This window comes from Sitodiplosis mosellana, unplaced genomic scaffold (genome assembly GCF_009176505.1).
Source record: "Sitodiplosis mosellana isolate CC-2019 unplaced genomic scaffold, AAFC_SMos_1.0 Smas_scaffold_3616, whole genome shotgun sequence".
Classification (NCBI taxonomy): Eukaryota; Metazoa; Arthropoda; class Insecta; order Diptera; family Cecidomyiidae; genus Sitodiplosis; species Sitodiplosis mosellana.
In genome coordinates this window covers 37680-60534 of record NW_022598858.1, presented here as the reverse complement: position 1 = coordinate 60534, position 22855 = coordinate 37680, and the positions used below count along the sequence as shown (strand labels likewise).

Here is a 22855-nt window from a genome sequence, read left to right as displayed (position 1 = left end):
TACGTTTTAGAACGAGCCCGTTCCAATATCCTGCCAGAAACTGTTTCCAATTTGGTTTTGGCACGAAATGGTCTTATGAACTTTCTTTAAATTATTTAGATGAATGATTTGTATAATAGTTTTGCATAAAACAGAAATTTTCCAATATTTTGATTCAATAAAATCCGAACATGTTCGACCGTAGCATATTATCCGAACGAACGAACGAACAACATTTTTTTCTGAATCTCCGAACGAACGAACGAACAAAAAAATTTTTTTTCAATTTCACGAACGAACGAACGAACGAAAAAATATTTTTCTACTTCCCGAACGAACAAAACAGTTTCTTTTTATGTTGACGAACGGTCGAACAAGTGTTCGAATGTGTTCGAAGGCCAACACTAGCCTGAAGACCTTATTATAGTACGGAAGTTTGGTCAAAAGTGTCGTACTCCTGCATAGCATTGAATTCCATTATTTTTACCTTCAGATCAGGGCGATTTAGGAAGAACAAATCGGCATAGCTATCCATCCAAACATTTGCCAACCTATAGAAACACATTTTCAAATATACACATTTTAATATTTTCAGAACCATCTCATTAACTTCGTAATTTTACCTCACAGTATTGATACCATGGGTGTCGCCTGCAAATAAATTGAGCTGATGTTTTTCATTCTTTGGAAATTTCATCATTTTTAATAAAAGCACTCACGATTATCAGGGAACCTGCAAAATAATTGAGCTGATGGTTTTCATTCTTTGAAAATTTTATCATTTTGAACAAAAGCACTCACTCATATGGATGGAAGTCACGAAAAATGCTGAATTGTTGAAAAAAATTAATCGCACAGTTAGAAAGAAGTTTTCATTGATTGTAATTAGAAGAAAAGATATTGTAGGTCATACTGGCCGACACGTGAGCAAGGCATCGTTTCTATGGTACCTCCACCTTAAAATTAAATCAATTTATGTCATTTTTAATTTTGTAAATGCATTTTCAGAAACTTACATTGCCAAATGCGGAATGACATTTCTAGGTTTTCACCTTGAAAAGAAAGGTAGGAAAATTAAAATTTTGAAAATGTACGTATAAATTGTCTGCACTGAAATAAAAACAATTCAAAATGTACACACAAGCGATTAGCGCGAGAAACTGGGGAATATTTGCTCCTATACGGAATAAACATAAAACACTCTGTATTGGAGTAAACGTGTGTGCGTTCACTCTAGTTCAGAGTGGTTGTTAAACTTACTAACACATGCGCAAGCTTGGTAGTCACTCAGTAGGGGAAAAAAGACATATACATTTATTTCATAGCACGCTGGTTTGCACCACACTGGAATAAACGTATTGACATTACTCTACTATTGAGTCACTAGCAAGCTTGCGTATGTGTTAGTAAGTTTGACAACCGCTCTGAACTGGAGTGAACGCACACAAGTGTTCTATGTTTATTCCGTATAGGAGCAAATATTCCCCAGTTTCTCGCGCGAATTGCTTGTGTGTAGGTAAAGCTTTCCGATTGAATCCATCAGTTTTTGGAAAATAAATAACAAAATTCTGTTCACCTCCCCATCCGTCCATCTGGTCGTCAATTTTGTTTAATATTCATGAAATGATGAAATTTTTGAATATAAATGAAATAATCATTCAAAAGTGAAATCCACAAAGAAATTAATGTTGCTTACCTGTTCGTCATAAGAACCAATGTCCCAAAAATATTCACGGGATATCGCGAACAATCCTAAACCAATAAAACAATTAATTAATTTAAATCAAATTGAATGAATTTAATTGAAATAATTTGGAATTTATTCAGCCAGCTTTTGGTGGTGTCAATAAAATACTAAAATACAAACCTCCGGCCATTGTTGGACTGTAAGTTGGGCAAATGTCTGCTTTTTCTCCACAATTTTTGATAAGACGTTGCTTTTCTTTCATTGGTACATTAATCCAGTCAAAGTGTCCACTGCAGTATTGAATTAATACAAATTTAATCATCTTCTAACTATTACTAACACCGCTATCTTTTGAGTTCAAACTTACTTCCAAGTAAAACCGCCGACCTAATTGTATGTAAAATAAATGTAAAGGGTGTTTTTTTTAAATTGTTTTTTTGATATTGAAATAAAAAACACAAATTCCGATATTTTGATCTCACCGCTTGGTTAATTTGATAGATAAATTCATACCATTTAATGTCCGACATTCAGTTTGGGGATATGACCATCTCCCCTCCTTTTTTACCCACCCCTCCTGACAGTCCATTTTTGAGCTATTTTGGAAGATTTTGAGGTCATATTCTCACAATTTCATGAAGTTTGTTAGACTTTGAAGTGTAAATCGTTTCATTCAAAAGAATTCATGTATCCCCACGGAGAGTAGCCGTAAAATAGGGTCATTTTGTTGGATGATGTACAGATTGCATATTCGGAATTTTGGAAAAAAAAACCTATCAGGAGACAGTTTCTTCAGTAAATTGATTTTTTTGCTCAAAATATCCGCATATTTTTTGGTTTGTCCACTCTCTACAGGTGGGCGTTTTGCGATTACTTAATCACTTGCACAATCATTTTTCGGATGATTAAGACGGTATATGGACATTTTATTAAATCTGGTGACCAACCAGACCGATTTGGTCAAAAACAGTGGAAAATTTGTTTTTGGGTATTACCCAAATGGCTGTGAATAGAGACTGCTCGATGAAACCAGATTACTGCTCAAAAACAGATTTTGTCAATCTGTACTAATGAGTTTTGGGCTAATTCGTATTTGTTTCGTTATTTCATGCAAATTTAGGCCAAAACACGACCATATTTTGAGCACGAAATAACTTTTGTCGTCAATTATAAGCAGAGTTTGACTCAGGCGACAGATATATGCTTTAGCATAGAAAAAATATCCGCATATTTTTTGGTTTGTCCACTCTCTACAGGTGGGCGTTTTGCGATTACTTAATCACTTGCACAATCATTTTTCGGATGATTAAGACGGCACTTAATCACTTAATCGCTATTAATCATGATTAAGTGATTGTGCAAGAGATTAATTAATCATATCGAAAAAAAAAATCGAAGAAAAAGTTTCATACAAAAAACATTTCGATTTTTGCCAGACCCATTTTTGTTCAACATTTGTTAGGTCTGGCCAAAATTGACATGTTTTTTGTATGAAACTTTTTCTTCGATTTTTTTTTGATATGATTAATTAATCTCTTGCACAATCAGTATCTCAGTATATAACGGCACCCAGCTTCATCGAGTATCAGCACGCACACTGAACGTAGTAATATAGATTACAGAACGGTTTGTTAACAAAGAAAAAAAATTGTTTATAAACAAAATCTTCCAGGGTTGTACGGCGCAATGTATTTAAACGGCAGCAATGCTGTCCTATGTTAAGGTTTTGGGCTGTATAGTTCTGGTAGATTTTGTTTATAAACAATTTTTTTCTTCGTAAACAAACCGCCCTATACTACCACGTTCAGTGTGCATGCTGATACTCGATGAAGCTGGGTGCCGTTATATACTGAGAGTGGACAAACCAAAAAATATGCGGATATTTTTTCTATGCTAAAGCATATATCTATCGCCTGAGTCAAACTCTGATTATAAGCAGGAAAAAGACAAAAAAATAGGTCGAAAAATTTAGTTTCCTGAAGACCCCCTAAAAAGGATGGTCATATCCCCAAACTGTATGTCGGACATTATATGGTATGAATTTATCTATCAAATAAACCAAGCAGTACGACAAATATACCGGAATTTGTGTTTTTTATTTCAATATCAAAAAAACAATTTAAAAAAACACTTTTTAGTAATTTAGATTTTTGTAGTATTCAACAGTGATTGTTACCTGGAAATTTCGGAAGCCATTGATACTATAATGGAAGTCTTTTGCATCAATTACATCAATAATTGGAACTAAAACGCTTTTATGAGATTCTTTGATTCGAGCTAATAGAGGTTCTATCCAACCAATGTTTGCCTGTAAATGAAAATTTAATTACCACATCTGATCAGTGGTATACAGGTATTTAATGTGAAATACTTCACAGTGGGCGTCTAAAAACACTAAAACATCTCCTCTTGCCAAACGAGCTCCAGAAAGTCTGGCTCGAATGAGACCCAATCTGAAAACAAATAATCATAATCAGAAAAAATGCTGTATACATAAGAATATTTTATCCTTTCACCGTAACACTATTCTAACCGGTTTTTATGACATTTCATCCACATTCAACAAATTCCTTCTTAAATTTTGTTGAATATATAAGAAATTGTTGAATTTTTTTTTTTTTTGTAGAGTTACTGTTCAATTTTTTTTCTGCAAGTGTGAATTCATGATACTAACCTGTGTTTTAACCGAACAATTTTTACAATATTCTTTGGAAGTCTTGTATGAACATAGTAATCTAGTTTTTCTTTCAAGACATAATTTGTGCTACAATCGTCAACTAGAATAATTTCCTAATAACAAATTTTTTTAAATAATGAACATTAATGAAAAATTGTAAAATTTTCAAATAGAATTTGATAACCTTCAGTAAACGATGATCTACCGTATTAAGCACACTGTGGACTGTGCGCACCAACACAGAGTAGGGTTCCTAGTTTGATATTGTGTATTATAAAATGACTATAGATTGGAATACAGGATCAATAATATTAATGGATTACTTTACATTGTAAAATATGACAACGATACTTGTTGTTGGAAGCTCATTTAAGTTGAAGTATTGTGATCGACACAAAGGATTGCGGGCATCTTGAAGTGAGCGATTGTAGCTTATGTGCTCACTTAGCTCTTCATTCAGTGCAATCTTTTTCAATTGACTTTCCCCAATTTCTTTTGACGCTGCTTCTGCAAGTGAAGCGGCTTGTCCATTGTCACCTAATCCCTTTATCTGCTTCGCCATGTCGGCTTCTATGTATTGTTTGTATAGCTCAACACTTTGACCCACATCCTCTTCATCTTCATCCACTATCAATGGTTGTTGGTTTTCAATATTTATTATATCTCCTCCGATCAATTTCTGGTTTTCCGAATGAATGTTCGATTCATTTTCAGTAGCATCTGTACTTTTCGTTATGAATTTTACATATAAAACGAATGTAGCGAACACGAAGGAAAGGAAAAGAATTTTTGTTTTCAACGATCGCCGTACGGGAATGCCACGCAAATTCATTATTAAATAACTTTGTATAGGAAATTGCACGAATAGGCATTTGGATGTTCTCAACTCCCGATTTATTTTTTCTGAATCCTAATCTCAATTATTCCCCTTCGTGTCGGATGGTGAAATGATCGAATGGTGATGATGTGGTATTGTAGAAATTAAAGAAACAATTTATGGCACACACAAATCAAAACTTGTTTCACATCAGTTTTTGTTACAACTAATCAATTTGGCATTTTCCGTTGTTTTGATTCCTATTGTTACTGTCTCCGTCATCGTATTTTAAGCATCAAAACGTGGGATAACTTTCCCTTCATACTGTAACAAAACAACCAGCTCTTTGATGAAATCTGACGTTTCATTAGTTTCATTTGTCTGATAATTCCATTCAGTTTAGACGTCAACTTTTAATTCCGCAAACAACTTACAAACTTGTATATTGATGATGAAAACATCACATTAAAGAGCACCTATAAATTGTTCAATGTTACTTTTTTTCTCAAAAACTAGGCAATCCTTAAAATTATTGTAAACTAAAAAAGCTAATTTATATTTTTCTCTCAACACATAGATTTTAATATCAAAATACACTATAGATGGCGTAATGCACATATGTTTTTATTTAAAAAATACATATTTTCAATGAGTCTGACAAAGAATAAGATAAATATTTTCATTTATTGAAACTGCCAAGTACCACCTGAATATTCAAGTTTTTCCAGGGAAAATGAGTCCAATAGGATTCATGAAAAACCCTCTCTTTTTGTTGGTACATATATGTTTAGTTAACAATAAAAAACAATAGCTGAATCATTTCCATTTTTTCAGGAATAATGAATTAATTCTAATTTTAATTTGAAATAATTTAGAAAAAAAATTTCTTGACAAATTTCCGAGAAACAAATTAAGGGAGGGGGTAACCCGGTCTTACTCCTCCCCTGTGCACCACTCCGATGGAAACGTTACACACGGTTGGACTCCAAACCGTACTTTGAATGAACATTTTACATTATTGCGAAAAGCGCGTGAAAGCAAAATCTTGGGACTATTCAAAAATATAGCGCGCAAACCCAAATTTGTATCGAGAATTACATGGATAAGGCGCGAGATGTATTCAAAAGGGCGCCAAAAATGAAGAAAATGGTGTTCAATGTTCAAGTTTTGGTGCGATTTTACTATATTCAAGTGTCGCTTGTATTTCAAGCGCCCTTTCTAAAATTCAAAATATAAACAATATGATTTCAGCGTTTATTCAACTGATTGCAACATATATTCAATCATTTTGAGCGCCCTTTTTAATGTAGTTCTCAGTAAACACAGTTGAATACACACGCTACGTTGTTGAAGAGGGAAAAAATTTTGCGCTCGCGCGTCTTGAGCAATATTTTCAGTACGTTCAGGACGTATATTTTCATTATCGCATAAGGCAGCTATCGTTAGCCTTGAAAAATCGTAATTTGTTCGATTCATCGACACTCGCCCAGAGATAATCGTCACGATTTCCAACGCCGATGTTGCAATTAAATTCATATACATCGGAAGAACAACGTTTTGTTTACAATTTACTATCAAAGCATATGCAAATAAAACGAATTACATACGTAATCCAAACTTTACTGCTCCGCAGCAATTTAGTTTACCTCCCGCTTAATGTTTAACCAAAATTTGAATGGACCCTTTTTTCATAGCATTTTTTACCTTAAAATATAATTATTTCGACCATTTTCGATACAAAAGTGTCATTTTCGAACAAAATTTCAAGAAATGTTGATTTCGGACCAAATTTATGGGCAAGTAGGTGTTCGGTTGTTTGAAGGCTCCCATTATTTTTGCAAAAAAACATCAGTCTGCTTTGATCAAAACCCTAAAAAATGGCTTTCTGAGTGATTTTTCATACAAAAGTCTATTTTTCGAGGAAAATTTCAAGAAATGTCGATTTTGGACCAAATTTATGGGCAAGTAGGTGTTCGGTTGTTTGACGGCTCCCATTATTTTTGCAAAAAAACATTAGTTTGCCTTGACCGAAACCCTAAAAAATGGCTTTCTGAGTGATTTTTCATATAAAAGTCTATTTTTCGGGGAAAATTTCAAGAAATGTCGATTTCAGGCCAAATTTTTGGGAAAGTAGGTATTCGGTTGTTCCCAGACCCCCATTATTTTCACAAAATAATGTCAGTTTACCTTGACCAAAATCCTGCAAAATGGTTTTTTAAGTGATTTTTCATATAAAAGTGTCATTTTTCAAGGTTTTTCAGGTCCTCAGTCGGAGGCTTATGGTACGAAATTGGTAAATCAGAATGGGCTCTAAATCAATCCGAAGCTTTGTCTCGACATGCCAAAACTTTTGGTTCTTACAGATCTCAATTATCTTGTCAACTTTTTGAGATAATCGGCGAACAAAAAGCTCGGACGCGAACGCGGACGCGGACGCGAACGCGAACGACGCCATACGCACATCGCTATTTTGCACATATTTCATAGTAAACAACATGTTTTTGGGGGTGGATAGGTCTTGATCGATAGGATTTGATCCCATCTACATTGCCTAGTGTACAGATATGTGCTTTTTCAAGTTTGGCGTGACGTTATAGTGGTCCGAAAGAGGAGATGTCATGAAATTTTGGCTAGTAAAACCAATACTTTACCTAACAAACAAAGTTTGCGGTAAAGTAAAAACACAAACTTGCACAAACAATCCCTGATTATTTTGCCAAAAATAGCAGTTTTGACCTTGAAAAATAGCAATTCTGACGATTTCCCATATAGAAGTGTCATTTTTGGGGAAAATTTCAAGAAATGTCGATTTTAGACCAAACTTATGGGAAAGTAGATGTTTGATTGTTTGCAAACCCCCAATATTTTTGCAAAAAAAATAATATCGGTATGCCTTGACTGAAACCCGAGGGGCAAATCACTCTTAGGTATTACTTTTACATAAATGGTATTACTTGGTATTACTTTCCGTACAAATCAAAAGTAATACCAGGTGTATTACTTCTATTGATCAGTATTACTTGGTATTACTTGGATATTACTTTTTTTCGGTATTACTTTTTTCATAGAAATATCAAAAGTAGTACCAGAGGTATTACTAGAAATAACTGAGGTATTACTTTTCTATTTGGTATTACTTTTGAGTGATTTCCCCCTTGCTGAAACCATAAAACATGGCTTTTTGGGTGATTTCTCATAAAAAAAATGGCAGTTTGCTTTGATCAAAGCTTTTCATACAAAAGTGCCATTTTACAAGGGTTTTCAGGTCATCAGTCCGAGGCTGATAGATCAAAATTGGTAGGTCAGAATAGGCTCAAAATCAATCCGAAGCTTCGTTTCAGCTCTTACAGATATCAATTATCTATCTCTCTTACAGATATTAAGGACGGACAATTCATTTTTGTCCTGTCCGTTTGGGATTCAAACACGGACAATTTAATTTTCTTCGTCCGAAAAGCACCCGAAAATAAAGTTTTTCAAACATTTGATGAGCTATTAATAATAGCCTGTTATCACTTATTTTTCGACGGAGAATTTATTTCTGATATTGTTTTATACAAAATATCATAAAGGAGTCAAACGGACATAGACTTTGTCCGTCCGTCCGTCCCAAATCCATAAACGGACACACAAAATAAAATTGTCCGTCTTTCAATCCCAAATGGACGGACAGAATGAAATTGTCCATCCAAAAAAAATCACAAAAGGACGGACAAAATCAGTCCTATTGACACCTTTTGTTGCAATCATCAGCTAACATCGACTGCACACTTTATGTGCTGATTGTTCGCTTTCTATGAATCCGCCGAATTTGTTTATAAGTTCTAACATTTTCTTGTAAAAAACAGTAATTCTTGTTGTGCCTAATGTGTAATAAGCCGAAAAAAGTGTATCACTGTGTCCAATGATAAATCCAATATGTCATCGTTTAGAGCTCTCAAAATACTACACAAGCAAAATTTTGGCCATTTCTGAAAATTTACGTATCTGTAAAATGTGATAAAATTTTTATCTCGTCGTTTCTGACAATCGAAAAAAGCTTCACGATTCAAAAATCGGTCAACATTGAGATATTGGCATTTCCAAAATCCTTTAAGTTATTCATTTTGAGTAATACATCATTTGAAAGCGACTTTCTTTGAGCATCTAAGATGAGGTTACACTTAAGGTGGTTCGGTTTTTATCTTCATAAAAATACAGCAACCATATAGCAATGCTGGACTGATTGGAAATGAATTAATTATCGCTACACTCGCCTAATTTTAACTTTTTGACCACCTTAAATATGATTGAATTTACAGGCTTAATCAAACCCGTACTTTCACGCTTTTGTGCGATTGATTCGAGTCCAATTTGGTGGGCTAATCTCTTTACATCTGATTTGAGCATTGAACCCACTGGAAACATGGTGTGACGTAAGGCATCTTGAGGTATTTGCGACAGAAAAAATGTTTGGTCTTTTCGAGGGTCAACGGCTCGTAGCAATTTTACATCTGGCAAAAAAAAATTGGATTATTGAAAATCAATTTCGACATTTAGTTTTTCATTCAAATTTCAATTTTTGTTCCAAGTACTTTGATTTGGTTGAATATCTTCCAGAAATTGTCCAAACGATGTGCGGGCATAATGTCCGGTAGCTATTGCATCTGCTACCAAATTTTCCTTGATGTGTCGATAAAATGCGCCGAATTTTATGTATTTATTGCAATAAACGTCCGGATTTGGTGTCTGACCATTTTGGTATTCCCTTAAAGTGTTCCTGTGGTGGCGACCGATTAAAATTATTTCTGTTCTACGATTGAAATTGTCAATACAAATAATGCCAAAAATCTTACTCAAACACATCAGTCCAGTATTGCTTCACGAAATCGATGCGTTGAATGGGTATTTGTAATTTATCACAGACATATTGTGCATCTTCCCAATCCTGTTCAGCTGAGCAATAGCCCGTTTCGTCAACTAAATCCCAATTCTTCAGGAAAACACCACGAACATCAAAGCCTACACACACAGCGAGAGAGAGATTAGAATATTTGTACACTTTTTTACAGTTTTCCTGAAATTTTATTGCCTCACCTTTTTGCTTCAGCATAAAACCGGCCACCGCTGAATCAACTCCACCCGAAATTCCCACCACAACTTTACGAATCATTTTTTAAAATCGAATTTAAAGGCTCTCTGATGGGATTCATGCTGCCATCAGGCGAATGAAAATATTTCAAAACAAAACGTAAACATAACCTCACAATTGTTTATTTACATGGTACATTTAGCCGAACCGATTTAACTCAAGTGTTGTATTAGAAGTAGACATCAATCGCGTTTGACACCATAATACGGCCAAGTTGTCAAATTTTCAAATTGTAATCCCTATTGGAAAAAAGTCAGTTGATAACAGTCACTACACATAATTGTTCATTACATACACTTCACGAGTAAGAGTTTAGTAACGCAGCCTAAAAGATTGATAATAAAATAATTGTATGTAAAAAATGTCAGTTGATTTTGATGCAGAAGCAACGGTGAGTTAACCATTATACTGGTATACGCTTAAAATGAAAAATATTACATTTTAAATTTTTTGTCAAGGTCAATAAGCAAATTATTTGCGATGTGTCGAAAGTTCTCTATGCACGTGGGTTAATTACGGTTAATGGTGGCGGTGTTTCTATTCACACAAAAAAAGACATATTTTACTTGCCGACTGGAGGTATTTGTGGAATTTTGGAGGACGAAATCAAACAAATTTTCATTGGTAGTGTTCAGACTGAACTCAAAGAGTAAGTTAACTTTGTATTCTTTGAACGAATTTTTGTGGATTACTAATAATTGTTTATTGATTGGTGATAGTTTGTGTGGTGGTGCATTCGAGTTTCCAATCAATAATTGTGGGCTGTAGTCCATACACACTCAGAAAATGCAAGGCGATTTGCCGAAAAACACAAAATTGGTGTGTTCGAAACTAAAGGAAACGTCAACACAAAGGTTTGTTTGTACAGAAAATTCAAATCGAGTCTATTTAGATTTTACATAAATATATTCTTTACGCAGGCAATCTGGAATAGAGCAACAAATGAAAAATACGGTAATGTTTTTCTGCCAATCATTAAACAGGTGTCTGACGAAAATGCACTGCTGGACGCAATTCGTAAAGCATTCCATGAAAATGCCACTACGTATAGCGTTCTCGTGAAAGATCATGGACTCTTTACATTCGGCTCTACATGGCAACGCGCCAGAGGGGAGGCCGAGGCTTTCGAAGAGCTATTTAAGTACAACATTTAGCTGTTTCTTGCAGTGATAGGGTAAAAACACATAAATTGCCCATTTTCTGCGAGATTTAACATTTGAATTGAATTAAGGTTATGTTAAATTTTCTACTGTAACACAATTTATCATACATTTCTATAAAATAAATAAAACAGCAAGATGAAAGCAACAGAATTTCAATTAAATATGAAATAACGGTGGGATGAATATTCAAATAAAATACTCATTCGAGATTCTTTAGATTCTCAAATTCATATGAGTGAATAGCATATGAGCATGCGTGAATATATATACACACATAATGTGTAATAAACATAGGGGGAGAGATACAGTAAAACCTGTCAATAACGGAACCTGGAAATAGTGGAAATCGTGTCAATAGTGGAAAAAAATTTTGGCCATTGAGCTCTTCCATACAAATTGACCTGTTAATAACGGAAAACACTCACCGCGAATAGTGGAAAAAAATTTCTTGACAAAAATTTTTTTTTCGTTTTTTTTATTTAAAAACATGTTTTTTCTTATATCAAAACCAATGATCATCATTAAAAACCTGCAATTCAATGTACATTACATTGATTTCAGTATCATCTTATACTTTTGTCCGCCAAAATCTTTGCTTAGTTATTCAAGCAAATAGTTTTTCGACGCTCCCAATAAAAACATAACCACTCGATTGCCGCGTGCAATTCAGTACATTTACAGTATGTTGAAAATCATTGTTTCGTTTCGTGAACGCAGAATTTATCGCTGCTAATTTGGCAGTGCAAAAAAATATGTATCGTTTACTTTCTCATTTTGAGTCATTGTTTAGACTGCTCGATTGTTTGGACAGCATTGTGTAATCAAAAATTCTAAGAAATCGAAATTCAGTTTTATGCTGACTCGATAGCTATGAATTATTCACCGACTCTATGTATGCGACAGTTTTGCCATACATTTGATATTCATGCCATACTCAATCAATAAATTTGATTTTATTGTTCAGTTCGTCAATTGCACCCAAGCGAAAAACACTCCGATCCAACAATTAGAACTTCTTTAATTCTAAAAGTCATAACTCTCACATATTTCTTTCGTTCTTCAAAATGTATCGTAAAAAAGGCGATAATAAACCTATTCAACGTTCGCGGCTCACATTAAAACAAAAGTACCAACTGATAAAAGATCATGAAGCAAAAATTGAAATCGAAATTTTGAAAGAAAAATACAAATGTGGCAAGTCTGTTGTGTACCAGATTATTAAAGGCAAAAAGGAAATAATCGATGAATACCTTTCATCGCAAAATGTTGATGCGAAGATGAAGATGCGCAGTTCAAAGTTTGAAACAATCAATGAATTGACATACAATTGGTTCACACAAGCATTGGCCAAAAATTTGCCAGTCTCCGGTGCGGTAATTCAAGTGAAAGCAAAAGAAATTGCAATCGAAATTGGTGAACACGATTTCAAGGCCTCCAACGGATGGCTTGAGGCGTTCAAGAGCAGGCACAAGTTAACATTTTCCTCCGTTTGTGGAGAATCAAAGGATGTACAACAACAACCAGTCAATGACTTTTTGGAGAAATTACCAGAGATGATTGCTGGATATAAAATCGAAGACATTGCGAATTGCGATGAAACTGCGTTGTTTTTCCGAGCGATACCAAAGAAAACATTGCACAAAAAGGGTGAAAAGTGTTACGGTGGCAAACATTCAAAGGATAGGTTGTCTATTTTATTGTGCTGTTTCGCTGACGGCAAATTCGAGAAGCCGCTAGTCATTGGTAAATCTCAAAATCCGTGATGTTTTAAGGGCGTAAAGAAGCACCATTTACCGGTTTCGTGGTATGCTAACAAAAAAGCGTGGATGACTGGATCGATTATGGAAGAGTTTTTGATACAATTGAACAAGAAAATGATGATTCAAAAACGAAAATTTTTATTGTTTTTGGACAACGCATCGAGTCACCCGAATTTGAAATTGTCGAATGTTCAGTTGATTTTTTTGCCACCCAATACGACAAGCCAAACTCAGCCACTTGATCAAGGAATCATCAATGCAATAAAAGTACATTACGAAAACGAGTTCTAAAGCGATTGATTTGCCAAATGGACACTGCGAGAAACGTATCGGATTTAGTAAAAGGCATAACATTTCTCGATGCGATTTTTTGGTTGAAGGAAGCAATCGAAAGTTTAAATGATAAAGTGGTTCCAAACTGTTTTCGCAAAGCCGGCTTTCAGTAAGAACATATCGACGATACTGACGAAGATAATATTCCTTTATCTGAACTGCGCGCTTTGATGGAACAAGCTGGTTTTGATGATCTATCGCCAGAAGAATTCGCACACATTGACGATGAAGTGATTACTGAAAGTGATACCGAGTTCAACACTCCAAACAATGAAAATCGAGACGACGAAAGCGAAAACGAAGACGAATGTGAAGATGAGAACTCGGAACAAAATGAAGCTAGCAGTGCATCAACAATCAAACACGACGAAGCATTGGACATGCTCAAAGAACTCCGACTTTTTGCGCACGCCAAGGAAAATACGTTTTTACTCGATAAAATAGTAGAATCCATTAATTTAGTACAAGATGATTTGATTGCAAACAAAACGAAACAATCTTCAATTACAGATTATTTTAAACCATAATTTTTGTCATCCACTGTTTTTTTTTCAATTTCAGTTTTTTCCTACAATCATTTATTAAAAAATACCTTTATTTCAGTATTTCCTTTTCACGCTTATAATATCACTTGATTTGATCATTAAACGCGCATAAAAATGTATGCATTGCTTTTTTTCTTTATTTTTACCCCCAATAATGGAAAATCATGTTTGGATCGACTCAAAAACCTGCCAATAACGGAAACTGTGAATAGTGGAAATCGTGTCAATAGTGGAAAAAAAAATTTCCCCATGGGATTCCGTTATTGACAGGTTTTACTGTACAAAAGAAATAAACCAATTGAATGAAATGTCAGTTTTGACATTTGTCTTTCACTCTATTGAGGAATAAAGTCTTTTTTTCCAGAATATCATCCAATATTTTGCTTTTAATAGATGAAATATATAATAATTTGGTAATTAAGTACAATGAATTGCAACTCATCCAGTTTATTAGAACCATTGAATCTCACAACCATCGATGATGATTGTAAGACACTGATTTTTGACTTTTTCGAATGGGAGGATTTACTCAGTTTGGCGGATACTAGTAAAAAACTATATGCAGCAGCTTGTGGTGTCTATAGACGAAAATATGGCAAAGGAAGATTACATATAATTTCGGAAATTCAAAGGTATTTAGGAAAAACATTGCATATATTTTAAAAAAATACTAAATTATATGCATTTTCCAGAGGCTCGTTTGTCCAACCAGATGTCGATGTAGATGACCGTGGCAAAGCATTGAAGCTTCTCAGAAATTTCGGCCATCTTGTTTCACACTTGTTTTTTTCAACTTACAAGGGCAGATACGAGCCTGTAGAATTTGTATTTTTAATTGAAAATTATCTCGCAGAGTATTGTTCAAAGACACTGAAACATTTAGAGTTGACACATCCACCCATGATTTTATTCAAAGAAATACGAAACCCATTCATTAATATTGAGAACATCGATTTGCATGGTTATCAAGCGCCAATTTGTGAGTTTCCTTTCAGTTCTGTATTCCCTAATTTGAATTTGCTACAGATCTGGTTTAGCTGTTTTTCGGAAGAATTTACACCCATTTGTATACCACAGATGAAAAAACTGTCTCTTTTTGGAGGCAGAATTCACCAGAGGAGTGAATTAAATGTCAACAGAGCAACGAATTTTGAAGAAAATGAAATTAAAGAGATGCTAAGACTCAATCCACAGCTAGAAGAGTTGAAACTAAATTTGTACAGCATAAAAGATATTATTTTTCAAGATCTCAGTCTACCAAACCTCAAACGTTTATCACCAACAATGCATTTTAATTCAAATATTAAAAATGCTGATCGATATCATTTCGAAAATGTTATTGACTTCAATTTACCATTTCACAAAATAACAAACATTCCATTCACATTCAGCCAACTTGAACGCTTTGAATATTCATGTTTTGAAGATAAAACCATCAAACCGTATGTTCTCGAATTCATATCTGAGAATAAATACTTAAAATCTGTTATACTAACCAATGTATGGGATGGAATAAATAGCTTATTTCCGATACTGACTGAGTTGAATCATATTGAGGAAGTCAGCGTTGAAACTACGCTCTATGAAATTCCATCATCAACTTGGAATCTTATTCCCGAATTATTTTCACAAATTCAATCACTCAAGAAGTTTACCTTGTGGATAAGTAGGATAAGAAACTTTTCAGAGAAAATAAAAAATGCCACGCAAAACAGAAATCCTCGTTGCGTTTGGAGCAAAGATGGAGGCAAATTCGGTTCTGATTTGAAATTAACATGGTTGCGGTCATAGATTCTCACGCAGGGTATTAAGGGTATTTTTGACCCCCTCTGAAAAAAATTGACCGTACGCGATTTTTGCTGAAAAATGAATGTGTTGACCTTTTTTTTAGCTCTTCACTTTTTTCCGGACAGCAATTTACACTAGATAGAATCTTTTTTCGAAACTCAAGACCTTTTTTAGCTTTTTTCTTACAATTGAATTTTTTTGACCCTCGGCGAATTTTTCGTCTTACCACCTCTTAAATTTCAAGCGTGAGTACGTATGGTTGCGGTGAAACATTTTTGCAAAAAATTCGAAACAATTTTACCAAAATCAAAAATAAATTTGACTTCTAGAATTGTAAATCTCTTGTGTACCATTTTTTAACTGTTGTTTTCTTATTTTTAATTTTTTTTTTTTGAATAATCCTTGAATTTAGTATACAGTTTTTGCTCTTCATCAAGAGTTGATAGAGTCATCCAGAATGTCAATATCGGTTTCACCGAAGTGATAAACAATAAACCATATCCATATCTTCCTTCTGCTTTAATGTTAGACGTAATGACTATCGCATCTGTTTAAGCTGCTAAATTTTCCTTGATGTGTCGATAAAATGCGGCACATTCTATGTGTTTATTGCAATAAACGTCCGGATTCGGTGCCTGGTCATTCTGATATTTCTTCATAGTGTTCCTGCGGTGATGGCAACAAAAGATTTTAGTTTTATAATTGAATACATATTCAATAAAACGCCAAACGAACTCACTCAAACACATCGGTCCAGTACTGCTTCACGAAATCGATGCATTGAACCGGGATTTGTAATTTATCACAGACATATTGTGCATCTTCCCAGTCTGTTTCGGCTGAACAGTAACTCGAACAGTAACGAAACGTCAACTAAATCTCAATTCTTCAGGAAAACACCACGAATATCAAAGCCTGTACACGATGAGAGAGAAAAAGAGAAGATCTTCAGTATGTTTGTGCACTTTATTATATTTCTCTCACTTTTCACGCCATACCTTTTTGCTTCAACAAGAAACCGGCCACCGCTAAATCAACTCCACCCGAAATCCCCACCATGTCTTTTCGAATCATTTTTCAAAAACAAATTTAAAGGCTCTCTGCTGGGATTCATGCTGCCATCAGACAATTGTTTATTTACATGTATATTTTATTGACAATTTTGTCAAAAATTGAGGCGACTACAGACTACAATCGATGTTATATTATAATTATTGCTGCTCTTCCATTTTGAGCGTATCTGAATTATCGTCCTTATTGTAATGGGTGAAGGAATGTTTTCGTAGTTCGGTTTGAAGTCGAAACGATTCACCGCAATCACTGCATTGATACATATTTTGGCCCACATGCGAACGCAAGTGCTTTGTCAAATCGTTGCTTTGCGAAAATGAACGCGGACAGTATGTACAAATGTATGCTGAAAATGATGAATGAACGAAAAAATATCAAAACATTAATAGAGAATGTTTTAAGGAGAGAAAAATTAAAAATTCTTCTGTTGCACATACGTCTCTCGCCGGTATGGGTTCTTATGTGGCGCTTCAAATGGTCGTTACTATAGAATCTTAGCGAGCAAGTGTCGCATTGATATCGTCGATCACCGGTGTGTATTCCTGCAAAAAAGTCAGATAAAACAAGCCAAAAAGTCAGTAAACTTTCAATAAACTAAACTATATAGCTAGAACCGAATTGAATCATTTCGCAACTAACTTTTATGCTTTTTCATCGATCCTTTGGTTGTGAATGATGAGCCACAAATGTCGCAAACGTGCTGTTTCTGCCCAGAATGAACGAGGGAATGAGTTCGTAATGCGGCTTTCCATTTGAATTTACTTGGGCATAGATCACAGGCAAAGGGCTTTTCTTCGGTGTGCAGCATCTGGAGGCTGGCCAACGAATGAATAGTTTTGAAGGATTTTCCACACTCCGCACACAAATGGTCTGCAACGAGAAACAAAGAGAAAAATTGATAAAAATGAATTCATTTATAGTGAATTTGATCCGATTGATCCATACTCGCATGATTGTCTCGAATGTGTGCTTTTAATTTGCGTTCATTGAAGAAAACCATGTTACAAGTGCTGCAGATGATCGGTTTGGCTTTTTTATGCCATTCATGGTGTAACACTAGTAGGAAATGCAAAGCAAATTCCTCGGCGCATTGATCGCATTTGTAGGCTTTTAGATGATCCTTGTGCATATCCTGAATGTGTTGCTTTACAGCGGTGAGTGTGTTAAATGACTCTGAGCAATATTCACATTCATGAATGTTTTTGGTGTGTCTCGACCGATGCCGAAACCAACTGTTTATGTGAATGAAACGCATATTACACGTGGTACATTCGAATGGCTTCCGTATGTTGTTATGCTCGTTCATATGTTGTCGCAGGTCATTCAACAGCTGGAATGTTTTTCTGCATTCGAAACATTCAAACACTTTATCTTCTTCATTGGCTTTGTGTCGACTTCGTCGTAGCGTCACAGCTTGTGTGGCTTTCGCTTTCGTCGTATTGCGTCTTTGTCTTAACCGACCAATTGGCATTTGCGATGATTTACTCCCGATTTCATCACTCTTCTCCATTTTGATATTGTTTACATCAAAATTTTCCTCCAAACAAATAAGCGACGAGCATGGTTGGCTGAATATCAAACTCCAAACTGTCGTTGCCATCGTCAACAATATTCGGCGGTTGAAGAATCCCCGACATCGCCGCTACCGCTGTCGTTCCCAATTCATAGTCGTTTTCAATTTTTATGTGTGCATCGATTGCATTTTCATTTATAGCGTGTATTGATGGTGGTTCAACATTTGGAAATGTCTTAAATTCGTCGGTATTTTGGTGGTTTAGCGGTTGTAATCTTTTCATAAAATATTGCTCGCTCGCCTCACAAAGGTTATGAAATTCATAGGTGAATATTAAATTCGTCTTACAATTCGGGCAAATATATTTCGGGAGGCCGTCTATTTTGTTCACTGGCCGTTTCAAGCAGTGCATTAGCGTCTCGGCCAACTGGATTCCATTATGATTTGTTTCAAATAAATGATAATGATTTGTTTCCGTTGCACAGACGCGGCAAAAATACTCCAATGAACTTCCATCCATTTTCGTTTTATTTTAGCAAAAATCCATGCGAAATTTCGATTCGTTCTCTATCTTTAGTCGCAAAAAAAAACAAACAAAACAATATTATGTGCTGCTGGTAAACAAATAAAAATATACTTGTTTTTGCCAAATGTCAATTGAACTGACATTTACCGCTGCAATACGAATTGCTACACTGTTAAACAATACGGTTGTTTGTGTGTATGGGTGTGCGTTCGTGCATTCGTTCGTGTAACCAAATGAAATCATCAAGTGAAAGAAATGTCAAATATTGTACGAAACACAACGCAAGAGAAATTGAGAGACAAATTGCCTAAACTTTTTGTTTTCTAGCTTAAAATACCGAAAAATGCCCGTGTACGAGATAGCTCCCGTTGTATTCGACATCGGTTCGGCTTACACAAAGTGAGTAAACGCTCTGTTACCTTGTAGAATGATGGAATAACTTAAAAAAACTACCGAAACATTTCAGGCTAGGTTTTGTACAAGAACCGTTCCCACGGAGTATCATTCCGACCGAAGTGATATCGGGAACGTCACCAACCACATCAAAATCACTCTTCAACTACAGTAATCAGCTTCAGTTCTACGATCAAGTGGTAGATTTCATTCAGACACTGTTCTTCAAGCATTTGTTAGTCAATCCAAAAGAGGGAAAAGTGGTGATTGTCGAAAGTGTATTGTGTCCGACAGAGATTCGTGATGTATTCGCAAAGGTGTTGTTCCGACACTTTGAAATCTCATCGATACTGTTTGTGCCGTCGCATTTGGTGTCGTTGTCCACGCTGGCGATTGACACGGCTTTAGTTGTTGATATCGGCCAAAAGGAAGCCACAGTAATTCCAGTGTATAGTGGTATTCAAGTGTTGCATTCATGGCAGGCACAACCATTGGCCGCCGAAGCTGTACATGCCGAAATTAAACGGCAACTACTAGAGAATGGTGTCGCTAGCGATTTACTTACCGATGAAGTTGTCGAAGAAATCAAAATTCGAACATGCTTCGTCACCACGTACGAACGATCACAAAAGTATAAAAACGGCGAAGAGGTCACACCGCCACCTGATGTAAATTACCCGATTCACGGAAAAGAAACGATAACGATTTCGGGAAAATTACGAGAAACAGCGTATGAAGTTTTGTTTCCCGAGGACAATGATCGTTTGGGCTTGCCGTATATCATATTGGATGCAATTGTTGCCTGTGGCATCGATATGCGTAAGACGTTGCTGGAAAATCTAGTGATTATCGGCGGCACCGCCATGGCACAAGGTCTGATGGCTCGGCTGAAAAATGAACTACTCGCTCTATTGAAAACAGATGTCTACAAAGAGAAATTACACGCAAACACCGTCAAATTCCATCGTGTGCCGGCAAAAGAGAATTTTGCAGCGTGGTAAGTGTCCATAGACTTTTTTAATTTCTTTCTTCGCTTTGATACGAAATTCTAATCCATTCATCTTTATATTTTAAAAAAAAAGGTTGGGCGGTTCAATCTATGGCGGCATGGAAATGCTCAAAACAAAAGGCCTTACAAAGGAAAACTACATGAAATTGAATCGAGTACCCGATTGGACCAATTTAGAAGATAATCGTCCATGGGGCAATTAGGTTATTATTTATTCCATATGATTACACGTTACACTTCTTTTTTTATTGTATTTTGACGCTTTTTTTTAAATAATCGAAATGTCCTCGTTTTTTCGGGCGAATCTTCTTTAAAAATCCGTAAAATAAGAGGGGCAAATCAAGAAAAATGAAATTCAAATTGTATAAAATGACTATTTATCATCATTTATTTATAATTAAATTCATTTCATCCTTCATTTAAAAATAAATGTTTGGAATGTCCTCTTTTTTCGTTTCGAAAAAAATGTCCTCGTTTTCCTCGAGGAAAATCTAAGCACATTAGCTTAACTGTTAAAGGTCTAATATCGGGACCAACCGATACTTGTTCAAAGAATCACTGGATCTTAGTCAGCGCCTGTCCGGGCGAGAGTGCGGCGCACCGGGGCGCCTATTGAAGAAACATCTTTTTAACAAACGCGCTCTAGCGCCTTCGGCGCATTCCATGTTAGGAATTGCTTTAAAAAAAGGGCGCTCGAGCGCTTTATTTTGGGAGTTTTTTTTAGAAAAAGGCGCGCGAGGGCGCCGAAAGGAGCGGTTTTTCGAAAAATATATTTTCAGCAGAGCGCTCCATATAAAAAATATCAATTAGCAATGCATTTCTGCGAGAACAATATGAATACACTCTCTATTATATTTTGTGTTCTGTTTATGAAGAGAGTAGCAATATGAACAGAGCGGAGTCACTGAGTTTTATCACGGTAAATGTAACAAGTGTAAACAATAAACAAAACTCCGCCGCTACTTCGTCACACAAAATATACAAAAATCATTGCTGAGATTGCAGAAAAGCCAATTGTTCGGCGCGATGGCATACACATGCATCGATTTGTGCTGCTTGGCATTTTTTATCGTTTTTGTGAGTAATGATCAAATTTATATTCATTTCAATTCGTCAATAATTTTTGCCATAATATCTCTCAAAAGTATTATGCATTTTTTGGAATCTTGTTCCACTTATGGCTGTCAAAAAGTACTGGATGATGCAAAAGAGATTTGTAAAATTATTCAAATCCAACCTGAATTCACAGGACGCTCGAAGCGACCTGCTGCGAGGCAATGTGTAGTTTCCAAAGTGGAATTCAAAGACAATGTTTTTTTTATTCATAATTAAGGTTGCTTCGGATGCAATCATTGTCCCTTTCGAGGCACTTCAATCATTCAGTCATCTCTTTTCATTTTTGTATGATTTTGAACGGTTTGAAGAGAATAAACAAAATGGGAATTTGTTGAAATCTTGCAAGGAGCTTGAACATGCTCTTAAATGTGACGGACAATCGGACATTGATGGTGATGACCTGTTTTGTGAACTCAGCTTTGTTGTAACTTTGACACAGCACGAGAACGTCGTCCACGTCATTGACATTTTAAATTCAATTATGAAGTTGAACATGGAAAATTCCGTTCCCAATGCTGTCATTGCATATCGTATTCTACTCAGGAGTCTGGTCTCTATTGCAACTGGCGAGCGTTCGTTTTCAAAGCTCAAAATCGTTAAAAATTATTTGCGAAATTCAATGACTCAAGACAGGTTGAACGATTTAGCAATAATTTCCATTGAGCATGAAACTGCAAATGCGATTAAATATGACGATGTTATTGGCGAGTTTGCGTCGAAAAAAGCCAGAAAACAACCATTCGATTAATCAAAGTTTTATATTTTGCCAAATTTTTTGATTAGATTTTCCAGCTCATTATTTTTATCATATATGAAAACATAATGTGAATTTATTATTATTCGTTTCTATAAATAAACTTCAAAATCCAGTTTTTTTACTTCAAAAATTCATGAAAAAAATTGAAGGGGCGCATTTTGATTTTTTGCACCGGGGCGCCGGAGGAGCTCGGACAGGCGTTGACAGCGAACTGTGAGGTTAAAAGCCAAATCGCTGAGCTGCTGACAATGCTGGAGCCAATATGGACCAAATTAAACCAGCTCAAACAACTTTATCCTGACGAAATTAGCTCCGTGAGTTCGGACAAAGCCAATAAATCGGCAAACTCACGTACTGAGCCCATGGATGAAACGCCATCGCCAACTAAAATTCATCAACAAATATCGGACAACGTGTCAAACTCGGGTTTACCGCTTGGAGACTTGCAAAATGTAAACATTTCACGGCGGAATAAAAACAAGCGACCCAGACTTGATTCGGAAGAACTGAACTCTTCAGATGAAGAGCAAAGTGACACTTCACAGCTGTGCAAATCGGTTTTTCGTCGTGATGCCAGCGGGAACAGTGGA

At 35.5% G+C, this 22855-nt stretch overlaps 4 protein-coding genes, 1 long non-coding RNA gene and 1 pseudogene across 7 annotated transcripts; 3 read left to right on the top strand and 3 right to left on the bottom strand.

Moving 5' to 3' along the window:
- Nucleotides 1–466: 466 nt before the first annotated feature.
- Nucleotides 467–5691, bottom strand: LOC129571883 (polypeptide N-acetylgalactosaminyltransferase 1; the record flags this gene model as incomplete). Of its 2 annotated transcripts, none has more annotated exon segments than XM_055451757.1 (15): nt 467–530; nt 603–630; nt 699–712; nt 781–807; nt 893–935; nt 996–1031; nt 1556–1571; nt 1676–1731; nt 1847–1956; nt 2034–2053; nt 3843–3974; nt 4038–4119; nt 4341–4456; nt 4549–4596; nt 4672–5691. In XM_055451757.1, coding segments are annotated over 15 exon segments (1296 nt in total), but the record flags the coding sequence as incomplete, so codon positions are not given.
- A 72-nt stretch (nt 5692–5763) lies between these two features.
- On the bottom strand, nt 5764–10459 carry LOC129571884 (mitochondrial tRNA-specific 2-thiouridylase 1-like). The gene is made up of 4 exons (XM_055451758.1): nt 10237–10459; nt 9996–10161; nt 9735–9919; nt 5764–9653 (listed from the first exon to the last, which is right to left on the bottom strand). Exons 1-4 carry the CDS (start codon nt 10310–10312, stop codon nt 9397–9399), a joined length of 684 nt encoding a protein of 227 aa, XP_055307733.1. The 5' UTR covers nt 10313–10459; the 3' UTR covers nt 5764–9396.
- Nucleotides 10460–10566: 107 nt separating this feature from the next.
- On the top strand, nt 10567–11546 carry LOC129571882 (uncharacterized). Its single transcript, XR_008688355.1, has 4 exons — nt 10567–10682; nt 10750–10940; nt 11011–11145; nt 11212–11546. It is a non-coding gene; the product is annotated as an uncharacterized LOC129571882 (long non-coding RNA).
- Nucleotides 11547–12209: 663 nt separating this feature from the next.
- LOC129571890 (tigger transposable element-derived protein 6-like) lies at nt 12210–13505 on the top strand (annotated as a pseudogene).
- A 905-nt stretch (nt 13506–14410) lies between these two features.
- Nucleotides 14411–22395, top strand: LOC129571886 (actin-related protein 10-like). 2 transcript variants are annotated; one of them, XM_055451762.1, is made up of 4 exons: nt 14411–14724; nt 14785–19389; nt 19457–20380; nt 20466–22395. In XM_055451762.1, the coding sequence occupies exons 2-4, from the start codon at nt 19334–19336 to the stop codon at nt 20593–20595; spliced, it is 1110 nt and encodes a 369-aa protein (XP_055307737.1). In that variant the 5' UTR covers nt 14411–14724; nt 14785–19333; the 3' UTR covers nt 20596–22395. The 2 variants fall into 2 exon arrangements, with proteins under 2 accessions (XP_055307737.1, XP_055307736.1); XM_055451761.1 differs by lacking the exons at nt 19457–20380; nt 20466–22395 and having other exon boundaries at nt 14438–14724; nt 14785–16197.
- On the bottom strand, nt 16311–19031 carry LOC129571888 (zinc finger protein OZF-like). Its single transcript, XM_055451763.1, is given in 7 exon segments — nt 16311–16546; nt 16620–16795; nt 16879–17297; nt 17389–17493; nt 17591–17821; nt 17897–18475; nt 18477–19031. Coding segments are annotated over 5 exon segments (1629 nt in total). The 5' UTR covers nt 18985–19031; the 3' UTR covers nt 16311–16546; nt 16620–16795; nt 16879–17091.
- Nucleotides 22396–22855: the final 460 nt, after the last annotated feature.

Bases quoted from the DNA above. Each gene is read 5' to 3' on its own strand.
- LOC129571886 (XM_055451761.1), top strand. From the start codon at position 14,519: ATGAATTGCAACTCATCCAGTTTATTAGAACCATTGAATCTCACAACC. The intron at 14,725-14,784 runs GTATTTAGGAAA...TGCATTTTCCAG, and splicing joins ATAATTTCGGAAATTCAAAG to AGGCTCGTTTGTCCAACCAG.
- LOC129571884 (XM_055451758.1), bottom strand. From the start codon at position 10,312: ATGATTCGTAAAGTTGTGGTGGGAATTTCGGGTGGAGTTGATTCAGCG. The intron at 9,920-9,995 runs GTAAGATTTTTG...TCGCCACCACAG, and splicing joins TACTGGACTGATGTGTTTGA to GAACACTTTAAGGGAATACC. The intron at 9,654-9,734 runs GTACTTGGAACA...TTTTTTTGCCAG, and splicing joins AGATATTCAACCAAATCAAA to ATGTAAAATTGCTACGAGCC.